This window comes from Chenopodium album, chromosome 15 (assembly GCF_948465745.1).
Source record: "Chenopodium album chromosome 15, dcCheAlbu1.1, whole genome shotgun sequence".
Classification (NCBI taxonomy): domain Eukaryota; kingdom Viridiplantae; phylum Streptophyta; class Magnoliopsida; order Caryophyllales; family Amaranthaceae; genus Chenopodium; species Chenopodium album.
This window is the reverse complement of record NC_137848.1, coordinates 28,816,996-28,838,190: the sequence shown is the minus strand read 5'-3', so window position 1 is coordinate 28,838,190 and position 21,195 is coordinate 28,816,996. Positions and strand designations below refer to the sequence as shown.

Sequence of the window (21,195 nt, the reverse complement as noted above, 5' to 3'; positions counted from 1 at the left end):
GTAATTTTACCGTCTCATCATTAATTAATTCGAATCGACTTGCGACGCTAGGTTTCGATGCTCCTAGCTCGATTTTCGATGTCTAAATATTCATTACTCGAGCGACTCATTAATTCCTTTCGAATTAATTCGTCGTGTCGGATCGTTAGTTGATTGGGTGTGACCCGAATGGTTCAATCAAGATTAAGCTGTAATATTAATTATACATTAATATTACTGATTGGAAGCGGCCTCCAGCTAGGCATTCTGATCACTTAAACTTACTGAATAAATATATTTCCAATAGCTCCGAACCCTCTATAGGAATAATACACTTGTTCGATGGACACCATTCCTATCATATTCTCCTTTGAAGGTTGATTGAAGCGTTCAATCACAACTAACTAGAATTAATAGAGGTTTGATCTGTGCCCGTGGACTAAGTAGAGGAATCACACTTGGGGTTCTATATCTTTCGTTTTTCTTACTCGATAGCACGTGGATTCACGCTACAAAGGTATTATTATTTATTCTTATGTGTTATGCATTGATCTTGGTGTTTAGATGCTTATGGATATGATTTATGCAATTCCGATTATTAGTATCTAAAGTCTTACAATATTCTGGTGGTTAGGGTAGGTAATCAAGGTATGTGGTGGTTTTCGGAAGGGATTCTGTACGTAAAATGGAGTTCCGAGGTGGGGTGGTTCAAGTGGGTTCGGGTTTCTGCGTGGGTTAGGATAAATCGCTGGCGCTCAAGGAGGGGAACAAAGGGGTCAGGAATCCGGGGAGGCCGGAGGGGGAGGTGGTTTGTTTGGTCGCTCGGCGGCGATGGGGGTGGAGCGCTGGTATGTGGTGGGGATTTTTTTTCAAATACAATTTAATTAATTATCAATTATAAAATAAGAAAAAAAAATAATTAGAATTAGGCAAAAAGTGATCTATTTGGTAGGTTGTAGGTCATTTAACTTATTTAAAGAAAATACCCCATAAAGGTCAACTTATTGTGGGTTAATCAAAAGGTTTGCTTATTTTGGGAAGACCAAGCAAAGGTTTGCTTAATTTTGACAAATTTTCCAAAATATTATGCTAGTCAAAATATGCCAACAAAATAGGGACATATGGTGTATATTAAGTGCATTGCACGGGTTATAAATAAAATAAAATTTCATTTTTGTATAAAAACCTATAATCATGAAATTTGCGTTTTTTAAAAATTGTTTAATGATCAATATAAGTAACTTTTAATAAAAATTTAACAAAAAATTCAAGTTTTTTTTTTTTTTTTGAAAAGAAATTCAAGTGTTTGTTTGAATTAAAAATTTTGATTTATTTTAAAAATTTATTGTTAAATTAACATAGCAATTCATAATTAGGTTAGGTAAAAACATTGTTAAATTAACATAGCAATTCATAATTAGGTTAGGTAAATACCGTGAGTTGCACGGGACTTAAACTAGTTAGTAATATTAGGGTATACAACCTAAATGCTCCTCATATGAGTTTTTTAAAACGAAGCTTTTTGCACCCAAAATGTTTATACAAACACCTCCTAACCAAACATCTTAAATAAAGAGTTTTTTGAAATGGTCAAATAGCTAATTTTGCTCCAAAAAGCTTCTAATAAAACACCCCCTAAAGTTTCCCCTTTCCTTGTATAATAGCGAATGAGATAATAAAATACACTTCCCTCATACTTTTTATTTAAGTAGGGCATGTCATAGTTAGTTATGTTTGAAAAGTTCTTTCAGTTTGGCCTTACATTACAGCTTTATTTATTAATAGCGTTAATGAGGGGAAAAAAAAGTTATTTTTAGGGATATAAATGTCCACGTGCTATTCTTTAAAGTTGAAAAAAAAAAACCCAATTATCATTAATGAGCGAAAATATGTATGTTAACAGGAAAGCCCAAACGCCATTCCTGTCCCTGTCAGGGGAGATGCCAACCATACCTCCTTTCTACGAACGCAATGAGCGAAAATATGTAAATAAACATTTTTAGAGGGTATAATTATGCAAACAACATTCATTAGAGTTATCTCAATGTTTTTAAAAGGTTGATATAAAATAAATATTTGAAGATCATAATGATCTCATCAACACTATTCAAAAAGGTTTATTTATATATTTAGAATGGGTAAATATATAAATAAACATTTCAGAGGCATAATTATCTCAACAATATTCACAAAAAATGCAGTCATATTTTGAAAAGGAAAAATATGTAAATAAATATTTTAAGGACATAATCGTCTGAATACTATTCATTAGAGTTTAATCATACTTTTTAAAAGATAGGGAAATATTTCTTTAATCACCCTACATTGCCAACGTACTTACTCCGTGTTTTTAAGTGCTTTATTTTCCTAAATTAACGTTTTTTATGTTAGTGCACCACTTTCTTTTTTGAATCAATTCTCTTATCTCTATTATAAATGATACCTCTCTTGACTTATACTATAACTAGTTCTATATGCACCCAGTGCATGCATTCTTGTATTAAAGGCGTTTTCCGCTTAATTGTTGCTACATCTCTGATGTTTTACATAATTTCTATTACGGCTTCAGCGTCTTCAATTCATTACAACCTTTCAAACATAATTTAAAGTTTAGAGTTCTCTTAATTATTATTTGGAATCTAATTTTGAGGTCCTTTATGATCTTCTATGAATCTTGATTCCGTAGTGTTTTTTGTTATTTGTTTTTTTACAAGGTAAAATAATTTCATTAATAATTAGCTATATGACATCTACAATAATAATGCATGAGGTTAATATCCCTTTACATGGTAGTATAAGTATATAATTGATTTGATATTATTCCTATAGATTTTTTTAGTGGATTGCTAAATACCGCCATAAAATATTATCAAACCGGCATCATTTTAAGTAAAAGGACTTTCTTGCCCTTAATAAAAAGGAAATTTTGTTTTTTACCACCTCACAAAAACACGAAAATCTGTTTTACCACCTCCCAAAAAAAAAGTATTACTTTACCACCTCATAAAAATCACGAATATAGGTTTTACCACCACTTAACTGATTCCGTTTACAAATCCGTTAAGTGGGCCCATAAAGCCACGTGTCATGTTATTATTGGCCAAAAAAAGAAAAAAAAAGAAAAAAAAAGAAAAAAAATAAAAAACCCTAAAACTACCCAGCCACCACCACAGCGCCACCACCACGCCACCACCCAACCCACGACTGCCCCCCCCGAACCTACCACCGGCGGCGCGGCTCCTCCCCCTCCCTCTCCCAACCCACCTGAATGCCCCCTTCCCTCTCCCGCAACCGCAATCGACCCAAAAACCACCAACTCACAACCCTCAATGACCACGAATCCCCCCAAAACAGCCACGATTCCGGCCATTAATGGCCGAAATCGGCCGGTTAAGGCCACTCAGCCTTAAAGCCAGCTGATTTCGGCCATTAATGGCCGAAATCGTGACCGTAGTAGGGAAGGAGGGTTTTGGGTTTGGTGTTTTTTGGGGGTGTTACGGTTGCGGGAAAGGGAGGGGGAGGGTTTAGGTGGGTTGGGGCTGGTGGTGCGACGTGGGTGGTGGTTTCGGGGAGTGCCGTGGTGAGTTGGGGGGAAGGCAGCGGTGGCGCGGGGTGGCGCTGTGGTGGTGGCTGGAGTAGTTTTAGGTTTTTTTTTTTTTTAAAATTTCTCTTTTTTTTTGAACAAATAAAATGCTGACATGTGTTACCGTGGGCCACACTTAACGGAATTTTTGGATGGAAACTGTTAAGTGGTGGTAAAACCTATATTCGTGATTTTTATGAGGTGGTAAAGTAATACTTTTTTTTTGGGAGGTGGTAAAACAGATTTTCGTGTTTTTGTAAGGTGGTAAAAAACAAAATTTCCTAATAAAAATTTACTTAATTTTTTTTTTATTTTTCTAACTTTAATCCATCCAATACAACCACCGTGTCAACCACCTAGATTAGACCACCACCACGAACTAAAAAGTCAACGAAAATGGATGATAATCACGGTGGCTCGTCGGAAAACCAACAGCAATCTCCACCGTCAGCTTTTGAACAAGTACGATTTTGACATTTAACGTTGAACTATGACGTAAAAAACTGACTTTCGACGACGATCAACCGGTGCTCAAAACCGGTCAATCGTCACGGTAACCGGTTTTGGGCGCCGGTTGACTATGACGGTAACCGATTTCGGGCATCGGTTACCGTTGTTAACCGGAGCTGGAAACCGGTGGTCAAATCCGATCACCGTGGTCGGTAGCCAGTTTCCAGCTCCGATTGACCGTGGTCAAGGTCGGTATTTTTTTAAACAAAATATTATTATTATTATTGTTATATTTACTATTATTATTATTATTATTATGAATAATAATAAATATTATTCTATTTATTATTATAATTATTAATGTTATATTGTTCGTTATTATTAATATATAGAATTATTTATGTGTATCAGGCATCATTATCAGATTATGGCGGTGATGGTGTTGATTATAGCTCGCAATTTCAGACTAGAAACGTATTCCTGACCTATGAAGCAGCTATTGATTGGGCTAGAGAGATTGCCACTCCATTAGGGTTCTTTTTGACAAATTCATCGTATAAGAAACAGAGAAACGGGCTTCCAATTAATTACATGAAATGTGATCGGGGGCAGAGAAGCAGAGGGGAAAATCGGGACCGTGAGAATGTCATACGCAAGAACACGAAGAGCAAGGGTTGTAAATATACTTTTCAAATCTCGACTCGATGTTTGTGGGACATGGAAGGATGGATAATTAAATCTAAAAAGGGTTTGAAAGGCATGCATAACCATCCGCTGATGGTATATCGAGAGTGTCACCGACAAGTTAGTGGTCTTAGTCTAGCTGCAAAGGCGCTTGTTATTGACATGACTTCTGCTGCAGCCAAGCCGCGTCACATTATGGCAGCCATGAAAGAGATGTTTCTGAACGAGAACCCTAACAAGAGACATATCTACAATGTGTGAAGCCGTGCTCGGCTAGATGCTTGTGAAGGTCGAGATGTTGTGCACCAGTTTTTTCACTAGGCAAATGAGTACAAGTATGTCACTTGGATAAATGTTAACCCAGATACCCATGCCATCATCCATGCTTTTTTGGACCACCCATAGATGGGTATTATGTTACGTACGTATCCACATGTCATTGGTATGGATTCTACGTACAAGACCAACAGATATAACATGCCATTCTTCGAGCTCGTTGGTGTCACGCATACAAATCAAAACTTCTTGATCGGATATGCTATATTGAAGAGTGGAACTTATGAAAGCTACAAGTGGGTTTTGGAGAAATTGCAATTGTACATTGGATTTGAGGTAGCTTCGAATGTTTTTGTTACTGATTGTAAGTTGGGGTTGATGAAGGCTTCGAAAGAGGTCTTTCCAAATTGTGCGCATTTATTATGCGAGTGGCACATTAATAAGGATGTGTTGGCAAGGGCGCACATTTTATGTGGGAAGAATATGTCGACGGCCGAGAGATTTTGATATGGTAGATGTAGAGAAGTAATTTATTCGACCACATACTGTTGCCGAGTATGAGTTAGAGTTGCAAACTATGAAATATACATAGGCAGCATTGAACCCACCACTGGTGAAATACGTTGAGGAGCAATTGTTGGTCCACAAGGAGAAATTTGTACGAGTTTGGACGAATTTGGTGATGCACTTTGGCAATGTCAACAAGTGTAGCGTAGAGAGCCAACATTCCATACTTAAACAATGGTTCGACAGTTCTATAGGAGCATTAGACACTATCTTCCGTCGTGTGCACAACAACATTGAGGGTATGCTGATTGAGATTCGTCACCATTTAGAGGACTCGAGACGGCGAATGGGGTCACAACACAACATCATGCCTTTGCTTCATCTTAGCGGCTTTATGTCATTTTAAGGTCTTGATATTTTACAGGAGGAGTTGAAGAGGATGAGAGAGTTATCTGATGATGAGTTAGATAGGTGTGGGTATGCATTGCTAACGATGCACGATCTCCCATGTGCATGCACCATGTGGAAAACGATTCTTACAGGGATGGGGGTTGTATTTGGATCAAGCCCATCCATTTTGGAAGACGTTAGTGATTTGTGACGGCGTTGACATTCCCGTTTTTTCTGAGGAGTCAGAGCAGGATGCAGCCTTGTTTAGATCTTTAATGGATGAGGTTTTGGATCGTGAATAAAGCTTTGTGCGGGGTATCAACCGGGTCCTATTTGAGGAGCTACACTAAGATCATACAAATTTTACTAATCTAGAGGTCAACAAGACAACAAGGGGTCAATCACCGACAGGTCAATGGTCTACGTCTACTAGGCGTAATCGACGCTCGGACAACAAGAACTTTACGAGTTCTGGAAGTACCGGCTCCAGTACTCTAAAATCTACAATCAACACCTCTCCTTAGAGTGACTCCAGATGAAGTCTTGTCTTGCTCTCCCCTACCTCACCGACGTCGAACAGATTTCGAACTCCCATCATCGTCCATAAAATTGTTTATATGATCCTCATGCCACTCTTCCTCCTCCTCCTCCTCATTCTCCCCCTCACGCCCTTCAACCTCATCATAAACACACGCTACCTCGGTTGTAGGAACTGATGTCCTCTATCTCCTAGTCGAAGCAGTCACTGCACGAGACCTTGAATGTCTCCCACCCGACCCATCAAGACGATCAAACGTCATTTTGAGCCTACCCAACTAACTTCATAACCAAATTAACAAATTATTTACAATCAATAATAATTATAACAATAATAACAATAACAATATGTTTAAAAAAAATATTAACAATAAAACAACTTAAATAATAATAATATTAACTATAATAATCATAATTGTGTACAAAAAAAAAATTAACAATCATAATACTAATAATAATAATTTTTAATTAACAATATCAATTTATAATTATTATAATATTAAAAATAATAACATAATAAGAATTTTTTTTTTTAAAAAAAGGGTGGCTAGTAATTAACCGGCATGGCAAACCGGTTGACCGCGCCACCGTTAATTGGTTTCAATCGCCGGTTATCGGTGTCGGTCAACCGGTTTACCATGCCAGTTAACGGCAATGGTCAATTGGGTTTCCTCGCTGTTTACGAGGCATCGGAATTTTTTTTTTTTTTGAAAAAAAGCAAAAAAAAAAAAAAAAAAAACAAAAGACCCCCGCAAAAACTCGTGGCTAGTAACTAGCCGACATGATAAACCGATTGACCGCCACCGCTAACCTGTTTCGAACGCCGGTTACCGGTGTCAGCCAACAGGTTTACCATGCCGGTTACCAAGCATTGAATTTTTAAAGAAAAAGGCAAAAAAAGAAAATAAAATCCGTCAAAACTAACCTCTTTTGTCGGTTTTCAGGCCATTAAACCACAGACAACCGTCGCCTGAACAATCCGCCGCCGTTTTCCGTCGCTTGCTACGTGATTGTGGCGGTTGTGTGGAAAGAAGGTGGTGGTTGTGGTGTTTGATGAGAGAGAAAAAAATAAAAGGAATTAAAAATTGAATAGGGTTTAGTAAGGGCAATACCGACCTTTTGCTCGAAATGAGGGCGGTTTTGATCATTTTGGATGGCGGTATTTAACACCCCTTTTTTTATTATATTTATTTTTGGAATAATGCAGATATTGTGACTAATGTCTATTATATTTTATTTTAATTTTTTGAATTTCCTTTTAAAGCATTTTTTATTTTGAGAAGATTCTAAATTGCGGTAAATTAAAATTTTTAAAAACTAACATAATTAAAATTTTTAAAATCTAATTAGTTCCTAAAAATATTCCTATAAGTCTAATTGTTTCAATCTTTTGATGTCTATAAAAATAATCAACCTTCTCTTCTTTAACTTACACTATGTCACGTTTTCTTTTTATCCTTCTTTTAAGTGAACTAAGATATTATTGCTATATACACCCGAGTGCATCGCATACCCATGAGTATTTGTTTTCATTTTAATGATTGTTTTTCATTTAATCATCAAATGAAGAGTAAAAACCAACCTTGGGTTAGTAGGTTATACAGTGCACCCGGGTATATATAACAAATTCCAAAGTGACCTAAGCTACATTTTATTTTTTTATCGAATTGATCTAATATTATTGTTGGTTATATTAGTGGAATAGCTACTAACTCCATATGTAGTCTAGTGATAATTGAATTTTACTCTATCTGATGATAATTATCATACAATTAGGCCCTGTTCACTTCACCTTAAAAAAATAATATTAAGTAAAAATAATATCAGTTCAGTAAAATTAATTTCAGTTCAGTAAAAATAATTTCAGTTCAGTAAAATTCAGTTTTCTTAAAGAAGACTTATAATAGAAAATCAGTAAAAAATAATTTCAGTTCAGCAAAAATAAATAAAGTTCAGTAAAATTAATTTAAGTTTAGTAAAAATAATTTAAGTTCAGCAAATATAATTTGTTTCAGTAAAAATAATTTCAGTTCAGCAAAAATAAGGTGAAGTGAACGGGGCCTTAGTTGGTTTACTTTTATATAGGAAAATTGAAAACTAATAATCCTACCTTTACCTTTTCTCCTCAAAACAATCCCACATTTTCGGATTCCCACAATAATCCCACTTTGTACCCTCATCTGCTCAAAATGAACCTTTTAACCTACAACTTGTTTAACATGTAAATTTTTTTTTTTTACTTTGTACTTTTTTATTTTTTATTCAATCTCTCATCTCCCACCTTAGCTACCCACCATAACCACCACCACTCTTCTATAAGCACCACCACATCACCACCTAACCCCACCACCTTCTTTTTCTCTCTTAACCTCGATCACCCCTTCATAGTTAACCCTAAAACCCAACCACCCTCATCCACCCACAAAACCCCCTAACACTAACCACCCAAGCCACCCTAAACCCCGATCACCGTACCCCAACTACCCATGAAACCCGCCCCTGATTTCCTCTTCCATTTGAATTGGCTACTCTAACTTGGGCTTTGATCCCCTGCTTCAAACGCCATTAAAATCCATCATCAATCTTTATAATTGAATCATCGAAATCGACATCATCATCGAAATTGACATCATCAAATCACCACCATTGGGATCTTAATGCCCTTTTAATTTCTTCAAGTCTGGAGACCGGAGACGTCCGATGGTGTTTTGTGAACTGTCGTGGATTGAGCGATGGTGGTGTTGTTGTGGGTTTGTGGACGGAGCAAGTTGCTTCTCTACTTGGTTGTTGCTTGGAGGTCGGGTTGCTGATGTCGTTAATGTTGTTACTTATTGATGTTGTTGGTGTTGTTGCTTGCTGATGTCGTTGACGTTGTTAGTTAGTTGTGGTGGGGTGGGGGTGACGACCATTAAAATAAACGGTGAAGAAGGGTTCCGGCTGCATAGTGGTTGCTGGTTTGGTTGAGCTTGTGCTGCGGCAAGAGGAGCTCCGGCAGGGGGAGGTGATAAGGTGGGCTGCCAGTCCGGCAAAGGGAGGTCGCCAGTTGGGTTAGAGGGAGATGGAAGTGGGAAGGGGTTTTTAACTTTTTTATTAATTATCCTTTTTTGAAAAAATATTTTTAAAAAGAAAGCCAATAAGAAGGTGACACGTGTCAAGTGACCTTTTTAAACATGTTACTAATTTGACAAACCGGTAAAAGGCTCCTTTGAGCAGATGAGGGTTAAAGGTGGGATTATTCTGAAAAGGTGGGATTATTTTGAGCAGAAAAGGTGAAGGTGGGGTTATTAATTTTTATTTTCCTTTTTTATATTATTTTAATTTAAACTTGCATATAATCACCCGCATATAAAGCAAATATTCATAATTCATTATAGTAGTATTGTATGATTGTATCTCTCTTCTCGCACGGTCTTTATTTCTATTTTATTTATTGATTTTCTTTTCTAACATTCCTCACTTTTGAATACTATTTTATTTATTGCTTATTCCATTCCTTTTTGCCCGATATGTTTCATTTATCTCGCTTTCCAATGCGGAACCTTAACTATCAATAACTTCAATTATCCATGAAAAAATTACAAAAGTTATATTTTTTTTTTGGAGTTACAAAAGTTATATATTACGATAGTATGTATTAAGATGATTCTAACAAAATCCCACATGATTATGTATTTCCTTAGATATAATTCACAAAAGACGCCCAAAGAAGGAGATGTGAATGATATAAAAGTCAAAGTTGGTCAAGTAAAAAAGAGTAAAAGAAGCATTTCTTAATTCCTAACTTAAAATATAGCTTGTAATTCCTACCTTTTAAAAAGTATGAGAAAATATTTATAAATAGTGTCAAGACAATTATTTCTTTAACATGTTTATTTACCTATATGCTCCTATTGATATGATGTTAATTGCATCTAAGCTTTTCCTTGTGTGATTTAATGATTTAACTTTTATGAATAGTGTTTGGATAATTATACCCACTAAAATTTTTGTTGATTTATTTGTTCTCATTGATGTTAATTGCATTTTTTTAACTCTTAAGAACATTGTGCAGACATATATATCCCTAAAAATATTTGTTTACATTTTTTTTTTTGGTATGTAATCAGTATATTGATTAAAAATATACAAACTATATAAGCCTAACAAATAGGCTGACTACTAAACACCACAAGACCCTAAGGCCGATCACCCACCTAGATTCTGAATTCTCAAATGCCACTTTCTAGGAAGGGTTCACCTAAGAGATCAGAATCAAATCTAATTTCAGAACTTGCCATCTTCTAGGAAGAGTGCAGGGATTAGAAATCAGATGTACAACAGACTAAATCCCAAATAGAATCCCAGTTAGATGTTGTTCCCAAGATTATACAGCCACTTACAATCATCTTTTTTCCATCTCTTATAAATAAGCTGCTAAGCTCCTCCTATAGCTTCCAGTTTCACAGTCTTCATCACAACAGATGAAGCTAAGACAACAGACTTCCAATAGGCCTGATTTCTGGCACTCTAAATATGATACACCAAAGCTAAAAGAACTGCCATAGCCACATTCTTCTGCACAGGATTCTTAGCCCTCATTTGCCAATTCTTCCAAGTAGAATCCAAGCTAAATTGCTGTGAATTCATTCCCAACCACTTACCATTGTCACTCATACACCACCTACTATATTTACAGGAAAAGAACAGGTGTGCCATGGTTTTAGACTGCTCACCACATAATAAACAACTATCATCATCACAAATCTCAATATTGGCCAACTTATCTCTAGTTCTCAATCTTCCCATCACAGTTAGCCAGGTAATAAATGCATGTTTAGGTACATTATACCTATTCCACACCCAACAACACCAATTCACCTTGTCCATTGTGCCTTGAAGTCATTTACACCCATCTAAGATTTTGTACTTCTGATTGAGCCATCTTTGACTATCAAACCCCTCCTTCATTTCATCCTTGACTTTGCACAATTTCTTCCTACCCCACCCAGCACACATAGGGGGACTGTAACTCCACCAATCCTGCTCCTTAAGATACACAACATGCACCCACATCACCCATAAAGAATAAGATTTTGTAGCTACTTTCCATACATAACTGCCTAAAGCTGCTTTATTCCATTTGATGCAATCCCTAATGCCCAACCCACCAACCTTCTAGGGTCTACAGACCCAATCCCAAAGCCACAAGAGGGGCATTAGACAACACGGCAGTTCCACTCGATAGAAAAGCTCTATATAACAAAGTGATTCTATCCATTATTGTTTTGGGCAATAAGAAACATTGAGCCCAATATGTATGAAGACTCATAAGTACAGAATTCACCAGGGTAGCTCTAGCTACATAAGAAAGGTTCCTAGAACTCCAGTAATGAAGCTTAGAGTGTATTTTGTCTAGTACACCCTTATAGTCAACTATTCTCAAACTTCTCACATCCAGGGATTCCCAAGTATCTGAAAGGAGTAGTACCAATAGTAAAGCCTGACATGCTCAGAATTTCCTCCTTCACCCTACTCTTTACACTCCCAAAGTAAATAGCATTTTTATCTAAATTAGCTTGAAGCCTTAATCTAGCTTCAAAAGCTGTTAAAACTCTAACTAATAAGGAAACAGACTGTAGATTACCATATGCAAGCAGCATTAAATCATCAGTAAAAATCAAGTGATTCAAGGAAAGTTGTTTGCATCTGGAATGGAACTTAAAGTGCTTCTTATTTCCTATTTTCCTCAACATTCTAGTGAGGTATTCCATGACAAGAACAAAGATCAGAGGGGACATAGGATCCCCTTGTCTGATTCCTTTCCTACCCTTGACAAATCCGTACATACCTCTATTCATCATGAGAGAAAAAGAGGGAGTAAAGACACAGTGCATGACCCAAGCTGTAAACTTAACAAGAAACTTCAAAGCATCAAACATCCCCTTTATGAATTCCCAGCTGATTGAATCATAAGCCTTCTTAAGATCCACTTTTATATGCATCTAGGAGTTAAATTCTTGTCACTATACTTATTTTGGGTGTTTTTTGGTCCCTCAGGAGAGTTACATCACCAAGACTAGTCCGGCGCGATATGTATCTGCAAAACACGGAGACTCCAGTTAGTAGGAGCTCTGCCTCCGACGATCAAGTTAGTATTGGTCATAGAAGATGAAAAGGTACGGAAAAGGGAAAGATGGGATCTTCTCGGATTCCGAGATCAGGTGTTTTTCTCTGATATGAGAGAATGTAGGTTTGCTGTAATAATTAAAGGTGTCCCCAAAATGGGGGAAATCTCCCTATTTATAGGGTCGTTACAAGATGTGCCCTTCATTAGGTTAGGATGAATTAATGGGCTGCGCCGTTTTGCGGCGTTCTTGGGAATTGGGCCCTTAAGGCCACCATTCTACTTGTCATCCGAGGTTGACACGTGTCGGCTGAGGAAGGGTCCACGTTGGACCAATCCTAGAGTGACACGTGTCCCTCTCTAATTGGACCACGCGTCTAGGGTATTTTTACCCTAAACATTTTCCCCTCACAAGGGTGATGTGGCAGGCTACGTGGCGCCTGTGACATGCGTCCCCCTATAAGTGTTGAACAGTAACAAATGGTTCACCTTCGGTTAAAGTGACGGGAATGCCCCCGTTTTCACCCTTCTATAAATAAGGTTTTATCACCCCCCCTTTCCCTCTCATCGTTGACCATTTTAAAAAGTCTAGAGAGACAAAAAGAGAGATTTTTCTATAGAGAGACACTCTATTACCACCAGTAGCTACTTTTCAGAAATTTTCCGGCTACAGCATTCTTGGACTTAACCGACCACTGTTTGAGGCAATTTTTCAGAGTTTGAATCAGAGGTAACCGTCTCTTCTCTTCTCAACTCTTTTGAATTCTTTTAGTTTGTATATATATTTTTTTGCAAATAAGATGGATTCTTCATCAACATACACGGCACAACCTAGGTCGTATAGCCGGTCTCCTGGTACGGTTGAGTATGGAACTAGGGGTGCCGTCTCTGGTCATTTGGACCTGCTTTGCACATCCCCGAATCCCTCCGTCTCCGTGTCTATGCAGGAGACGATGGCTAGAGCAAAGCAAACGGCTACCAAGCCAAAAAGAAGGCGCACTCTGGAAGTGCCCATCGATGAGATTACTCCGAATGAGGAGTATGAGGGATCTGAAGAGCAATCAGGCTCTTCGCCAGATGGCACCCCTTCTACCCCCAGCGACAGAATCTTAGAAGAGACAGACTGTAAAGGACCCTGATCCGGAAGAGGGCCCAGAGGCCTCCAATCGGTCTGGATCCAAGACTTCAAGCTCGGTTCAAGCGGAGGCTGGCTATGAGGTTCAGCAGAGGACAAGAGGCCCGTCCACGTCCAAACCCACTAATGCGCACATGTCCGCCTTGGACATTCATACCCTGAAGTCTAACTTTAGGGCTTTTAAGGAGAAGTACCCCATTGGGGCTGATTGGGTGATTTGCATCCGGCTTACAGGCGCGACTGTGGCATGGGACGATGATATTGAGAATGCTAACAATTATTTCGGCTGCTATAAAGCCGTAATCAGAGTTGGCCTTCGCTTCCCTCTACATAGGGGGATTAAGAGGATTTTGAAGGGCTATGAGTTAGGCGTTTGGCAACTCACCCCCAACTCATGGATAAACATGAGCCGGGCTCCAGCAGATGGGTGGTGTGGTATACTTTGACCACACACCCGCAATACATGATGACACTATACAAACCATCTAAGTGGACCGGCTGGAAGGAGAAGTTTTACTTGATCTCCTCGCCCTCTCTAGACCACAACCGGTTCTTACGCCGGTATAATAAGGATTCGGCCTTGCTAAGAAAGAAGTGTGTCCTCCCACGCATTCTATTCAAGGCTTAGGAACAAATAATGGAACTAGGATTTTTTGAGACAAACACCACTCCTTTGGATGATGGGAGTCGGGTAATTATGCCTAAGAATTGGGTACCTCACCCGGACTTTCTGAAAGATGAGGCGTTTCTCTCCGCCTATGGTCTGAGTATCATGTTTAAGAGACATATGTTGCTTATTCCGGCTGCCATTGCCTTGGTTGTTTTAAACTAACTTTTATAACATATCTAACTAACCAGTTCTCTTTTGCAGAAGAAGCTCTAAGTATGGTGGACGCCGATAAGACGCATGCTAAATCGGCTGCTCTACTAAGGAAGGAGCAGCTTGAAAAGAGAAAGGCAGCTTTAGACGCCAAAAGTAACGGGGTAAGACCCGCCTGCCATACTTTCTTGCCTTGACTCACATTATTTTTATTTGCTTGTTGTAACCCCTTTGCTTGATTTACAGAGTGGCAATAAGACCATTCCCTGCTCCATCACCAAGATATTCAAGCGGCCTGGGGATGAGTTAAAGATCACCCCAGCTAAGGTAGGGAAACAAAATCCCCCCTGATCAACTTCTTCTGCCTAGCCGAATCCCACACACCCCACAACTGGTGGCGAAGACCCGGATGTGCTGAAGGCCTTGAGCGAAAGCTCAGGACCGCCTTGGAAATTGGCGGATGCCTCTATGGCATCGAAGAGTGGCGTGCCACTCGATGATGCAACCGGTAATGCAGCGGCTGGGGAAGGAGGAACTTCCTAACCTAGAGACCAAGGTAAGAATAATTGCTTTGAACCTCCTTGACCGCTTGACTTAATGTGAGTCAAAACTCGAGCTAGCCCATCTAGAGATTTAATTAGCAGTCGACACAACATAGATGCCGCCTATGCTACCTTCTCACCACATACTTCTTATGGTGCAGATGCCTCCAACAGCCCACTTGATGTCTAGCAGTTCGCCAAGCGGATGCTTGGGACCCTATGGGTTAGAGAAGGACAATGTTCCTGGGCTACAGATGGTCAACTTTGATCAAATATTGGCTTTACTAGCTGAGGTAACTTAGAGTTTATCTCAAGTGTTCGAGCAGGCAATGCTGAGGGTGGACGGGCTTAAGACTCCGTTTAGGCGGAAGAAAGAGGAGGTAAATGATGCTAAACATAGGGCCCATGATGTTCTCAACTCTACTCAATACCAAAATACAATGAGTGAAATTGAAATTAAAGCTCAAGAGTTGAAGCAGGAGGAGCTGATCAAGACTCTGACGGCTGCAATGGAGGAAGCCAACACCAAAGCCACCAACTTAGAGTTAGCACTAAAAAATGCTCAATCTGACTTAAAGGATTTGGAAGGGGCGGACCAGGAGAACACCCAGCTCAGGAACGAAAACAGTCGGCTCAAGCTTGACTTCATTCAAATGAGGAACGTTCATCAAGAGGAAATCTCCAAGGAGAAAAACCGGCTGGTGGCGGAAAACGAGAGGGATACTAAGGCCCGCTTGAAGCTGGCTTGGGATTTGGTCCACCCCAACGCCGACTGAGAGTTCTTCAACCTGCAGTACCAGTATACCACCGAGGTATACGATGCCGAGCAACTAAAGGAGACGGTGCCGCCTCCGTTCAAGGAATGAGCCCTGGCGCAAGGCATTGAGATTGCCTCGGACGAGGATGAGCCGAACAATGAAACTCCGATTGACCCTAGCCAGGCTCAACCTGAGCAAACTGTAGAAGACCTCCTACCCAGTCAGACCTAGGAGGTGCCTCCGCCCCAACAGTCTTAGGTTTTCTACGGTAATATGCCAATAGTGTTTTCTTCGGCCTGCGTGCCATGTATCTTTGTATCTTTACCGACTGAGGAGTCAGGTAAATCAACAATTTTATTTTGTCTTTGTCCGGATGTATGTCCGGTTAACATTATCACCCGGCCATTTGGTCGGTTTTAAGTTTACGAAATATGCTGACTGAGTCGGTTTTGTTCAATTTCTCTAAATTTTTTTTCAATTTTTGCATTTGAACTTTGCATACATATATACTTGAATTTTTTCCTAACTCTTTAATAACATGCGGTAAATGACGAATTGGCTGTACTTGCTCTTGGGCGGCTGTGTGGTTGGTTTCAAAGCTTGTTGATTGATTAACTTGGGAACTATTGATACTTTAAGGAGTATGAGATGTTCCTAAGTTAATCAATCACGGTAGTGATTACCCCAAACCAAGTACACAGTCATCCAATCATACAAGAGAGTAGCTGTTAGCCCAGGCGGTGAAATAGTTGTATTGAACTTCTTCTCCTCCGTCTGGGGTATTTGCAATCCAATTACGCTCAATGTCCTTTTTCCCCATTGGGAGGACTTGCATAATTTCGAAAAATAATCTAAGTTAGAACTTCAGCCGGTCACCGACTGATGTCTTTAGACATTCGGTTCTCATAGACTTAGTCGTTCTTTAGATTACCCAGGTCAGACGGCTATGAGTTAACCAATTAGGTCGTTCAATCTTTGTCGTTTGTATGTGTTTGTAGAGCAATGTGTCACCCAGATGGGAGATGCTTTTTGCGACGATTCCACCCGGATGGGCGTCGCCGGACGCCTTACTCATGTTGGAGCAGGCGAATTTATAAAATAAATTATCATCCGGCCATTGGCCTCACATCTCTTAGACATTTGTTTAGCTACTAAGTTTTTAACTTAGGTTAGTATTCAGCCGTTGGCCTCATGTCTCTTAGACATTGGTTTAGCTACTAAGTTTTTAACTTAGTTTAGATTTAGCATGTGAAATTGGCCGTTTGTATTTTCCACAGGCGGCGCTTCAGCCATATTCCGTAGGGGTGTTCAAAAAAACCCTACCCGACTGTCCCATCCTAAAATCTCGATGACCCGCAAAACACCAGGTGGGAAATTATGAAATTTTCTGTTTTTTCGAGTCGGGTACTCGTCCCGCTTAAATAGCAGTTTTGCGGGCCGGGACATGGGTGACGCTTTGCTAATTCTCGGGTACCCAAAAACCCGTTTAAAATTAAAAAAAAAATTATAATTCCCTCAAATCCTTATCCAGCCTAGCCCACTTAGCCTAGGGTTTCATTATTCTCACGTTGTCCAAAAAATCAAAAAACCTTACTCTCAGATCTTCTCTCTTGCACCTCATATCATCCCTTAAAAAACCAACCCACCCAATTCCTCAAGCAGGCAAGCCTTCATTCGATTCATCCTACCTTACACTTCAATACTTCACCCGATCTCAGACTCTGAGGTATGTTTCATTTGTAGTATTTTCATGGTATTTTTGTTGTATTTTTCTTGGTATTTATTTTAGTATTTATGAATCTAATTGTTTTCTTTTTCATCAATTAGTAGGTCTAAATCATTTTCATCAGTTTACTCAATCTTCTCACCAACTCAGGTTAGTTTGTTGTAATTTTTTTTCATATAGATCTAATTAGGTTGTTTTCGTTTTTTTATTCTGTTTTCATTTTTTTTATTCGATTTCATTTATATTATTTGATTTCATTTATGTTATTCTAATTCTAATTAATTTTGTTTTAGTTTGATTTATTTTCTAAACTTCCTGATTTTACGTATATTAATTTGTTTTTGTTTGATATTTTTTTTTCACTTCCTGTAATTTTTTTAATCTGTTTTTGTGATTTCAAAAAAAAAAAAAACAAAAACAAAATCTATTTACATTTATTGTATTCTGTTTTCATCTATGCTATTTTTATTTTCTATTTAAAATGTCGAATTCTTTTCTCATTTTGGTATTCCGTTTGTGTTTTATAATAATTTATTATATTGTTTTCTTTTTTTTTAACTAGAAAATGTCAATTTTTTATATTACTTTATTTTACTACTTTATTATATATAATATATGTGATATTTAATTATTTTATTGCATTATTTGTGTTTTGTAGGAATGAAAGACTTGGTTTTGGAACAACCGACGATCGTTATTGATGAGACACTTGAAATATCGGATCTCACAAGTGAATGAATTGATCCTCTCCCATTTCGTTTGTTGTATGGCTATGTGCCATTATTTGAACTTTGTTTTGAATTTGTGTAACAAAAGACTCAACAACTTTGTGTTTTGTACTTAGTATGTTTGTTTTGTACTTTGTATGTTTGTTGGCTTGTTGCTGTATTTCGGATCTCACAAGTGAATGCATCAGGTTTTTTTTAAAAAGAATACTTAAGGTTTTTTTTTTCCCAAAAATGCAGCAGATTTTTTTTTTTTTTTTTTTTTTTGTAAAAAATACAGCAGATTCTCTGGAAAAAATACTGCAGGTTTATTGAAATGAAAACAACCTCCTACAATCCAACACCATATTTTAGGTACAAACTTATAAAAAATAAATTTAAAAAAATCCGGGTACCCGTGTCCTGTCCCGAATAATTTGGGTACCCGGGGACATGAGCCGACTTATCAACTACCCGAAAATTCGGGTACCCGGATCTTCGGGTACCCGAATATCTAGGTACCCGGATCTGAAAACCCCTAATATTACGCATGTACGTAAAGTAATAAATAACATGATTGAAAACAAAAAGCAACTTTTTATTGATAGGCTTTTCATTTACAAAAATTTACAGCTCTTAAAAGTAGTACTTTTTAAGATTGTCTACATTCCAAGTTCTAGGCAGCCGCCTACCATCTGGGGTTTTCAGGCGGTAGGTGTTGTTCCTTACTTCTTCATAAATCCGGTAGGGACCTTCCCAATTAGGAGCTAACTTTCCCCTCATTGGCCCTACCGGTTGCTGACGTAGGGAAAATGTAGGTCGTTATCTAATCTTCCCTATATCCAAACAAATTTATAAACACTTAACAAACCTAAATACGAGTATAGAGGTAAGTCAAGGGTCGAACCCAAAGGAACGGTAATGTTCAAGCACTCTCAATTATGCGCCTAAGCTAGGTCGAATTCAAATGTAAGAAGGAACAGTAACAACTAACAAAACAAACAACCAAACAAATAAATAAAACACTAGGAATGGGGATCAACAAGTAATCATTACAATTGCAACAACTTGGGAAGATCATGCCAATCAAAGGTTGTGAAGACTAATGATAAGAGCTATCAATTGGAATCAAAGAGCTGTCTCCTAATCGTTAAGCTATGGTTCACTATAAATAACAAACTAAGAGAATCACAATCCAGACCAATCGATAATTGCAATTCCTAAATCAATTGGTCGTGTCATTAGCAATTACAATGCAATCTAGCATAATTCTCAAGGCCTAATTGAATTACACACATGCAAACCTTCATTAATCACTTTATTCTCAATAATCAATCAACACAATTCCCAAATTAATCACAATCAATCAATCATACAAGTTTCACCCAATTCTTAGCCAAACAACTATTCAAGAATCATCATCTATCAACAAGCAACTAAAGAAATCAAGAATCAACAAAATGTGGAGAACAATTACACCAATCAAGAATCAAACATCAAAATTAAAACCAAACAAACATGAAATTAAACAAAGCAATAAAGAGGAGAAAGAGTGAGAAATACTCATTGATTGATAATGAAGATCTTCAATACAATTGTCACCTTGAATCTTCAATCTCTCAAATAGCCATTGAAATCCCTCACTTTCTCTCTCTAAAACTACTCCTAAACTAACCCTATTCTAGATAGAGAAGCTCTCAACCTAAGCTATAATATGAGAGAGAATTTTTAAGCTAGTCTAAATTTGTTCAAAAATAGAAAGGTCGCAAGTATATATAGCAAAGAAAAATAAAAGGGACGGAGAGCCACGGTGCGCACGCACAAGAGAGTGTGCGCGCGCGCACCATATGGTGTGCCAGTCATGCACACTACTGCGCTTATGCACCACAGTGATGGTCATGTACTCGGCCTCTTAGTTTAGTTCTAGCGCTCACAAGCATGCTCCTCATCGACGCTCTCGAGGTGATGCCCACGAGGAGGGCAGCCTTTTAATCTTCAAATATTTGCGCACTTTGGACCGAAAATCAATATGAAAACATCCGTAAGAGAGCGGCAAACAAGATTTCAAAACTTCACTTGCAAGAAATTAAGTAAAAGTAAGAGAGAAAGCAAAAAGAATAGAAATTAAACTAAAATAGCTAATTAAGAACAAAAATCATGGAAAACTCATAAAAGTGAACGAAAAACCACAGTGAGCTATAAAGACGGAAAATAAGAGAAAACTAGAAAGATTATAAGAAAATAAAACGAGAAATTATAGAAAAAGGAATCGAAAACTACTCTATTGAGCTCCGTAAATGACGCTCAGACTAAAATTGCTAATGAAGAACAAAAATCATGGAAAACTCATAAAAGTGAACGGAAAACCACAATGAGCTATAAAGACAGAAAATAAGAGAAAACTAGAAAGATTATAAGAAAATAAAATGAGAAATTATAGAAAAAGTAATCGAAAACTACTCTGTTGAGCGCCATAAATGACACTCATCAAATTCCCCCAAGCTAAAATTTTTCTTGTCCTTGAGCAAAACAAAATCCAACCCAAGGGAAAAATGATGACATTATTCAAGCAAACAAAGAAATAAGAAAACTAGAGAGGATGAGAATATACACTAACTCACTTTCGTAGGAATCACGGTCAATTTTAGCAACTAAACACCAGCCATTTAAACCCCTAGATCGTCCTAGAGGACGAGTAATGCTCTCGTAAGGGTTTCCTAAGAGATTAACCCATAACTCTCAAAAACCAAACAAACAAGGCAAAGCGCACGAAAAAGAAGTAAAAAGAAAAGGAAAGAAAACAAATGTTCATGAGTGGACTTTTGCAAATGAAAAAGCATAAATGGATGCAATTCTTCCTAAACAAGTGAGGGAATGCACGTTTCAAGATATCTAAGGTTGATTGAAACATAGGATATGCTAGGCATAGAGAAATAATGAATCGCAATTCACTTTCATCTCAAAACAATGTCAACACATTCTCCCAATTTGCTTCAAATCT

General features: G+C 38.0%; 2 protein-coding genes and 1 pseudogene across 2 annotated transcripts; 1 reads left to right on the top strand and 2 right to left on the bottom strand.

The window, feature by feature from the left end:
• Positions 1-1,831: 1,831 nt before the first annotated feature.
• On the bottom strand, positions 1,832-1,949 carry LOC145583662 (U6atac minor spliceosomal RNA; annotated as a pseudogene).
• Positions 1,950-3,958: 2,009 nt separating this feature from the next.
• LOC145581029 (uncharacterized) lies at positions 3,959-4,957 on the top strand. The gene is made up of 2 exons (XM_081638100.1): positions 3,959-4,024; positions 4,424-4,957. The coding sequence occupies exons 1-2, from the start codon at positions 3,959-3,961 to the stop codon at positions 4,955-4,957; spliced, it is 600 nt and encodes a 199-aa protein (XP_081494226.1).
• A 5,955-nt stretch (positions 4,958-10,912) lies between these two features.
• On the bottom strand, positions 10,913-11,272 carry LOC145581028 (uncharacterized). Its single transcript, XM_081638099.1, has one exon. It carries the CDS (start codon positions 11,270-11,272, stop codon positions 10,913-10,915), a length of 360 nt encoding a protein of 119 aa, XP_081494225.1.
• Between the last annotated feature and the right edge of the window lie 9,923 nt (positions 11,273-21,195).

Bases quoted from the DNA above. Each gene is read 5' to 3' on its own strand.
- LOC145581028 (XM_081638099.1), bottom strand. From the start codon at position 11,272: ATGGACAAGGTGAATTGGTGTTGTTGGGTGTGGAATAGGTATAATGTA.
- LOC145581029 (XM_081638100.1), top strand. From the start codon at position 3,959: ATGGATGATAATCACGGTGGCTCGTCGGAAAACCAACAGCAATCTCCA. The intron at 4,025-4,423 runs GTACGATTTTGA...TATGTGTATCAG, and splicing joins CACCGTCAGCTTTTGAACAA to GCATCATTATCAGATTATGG.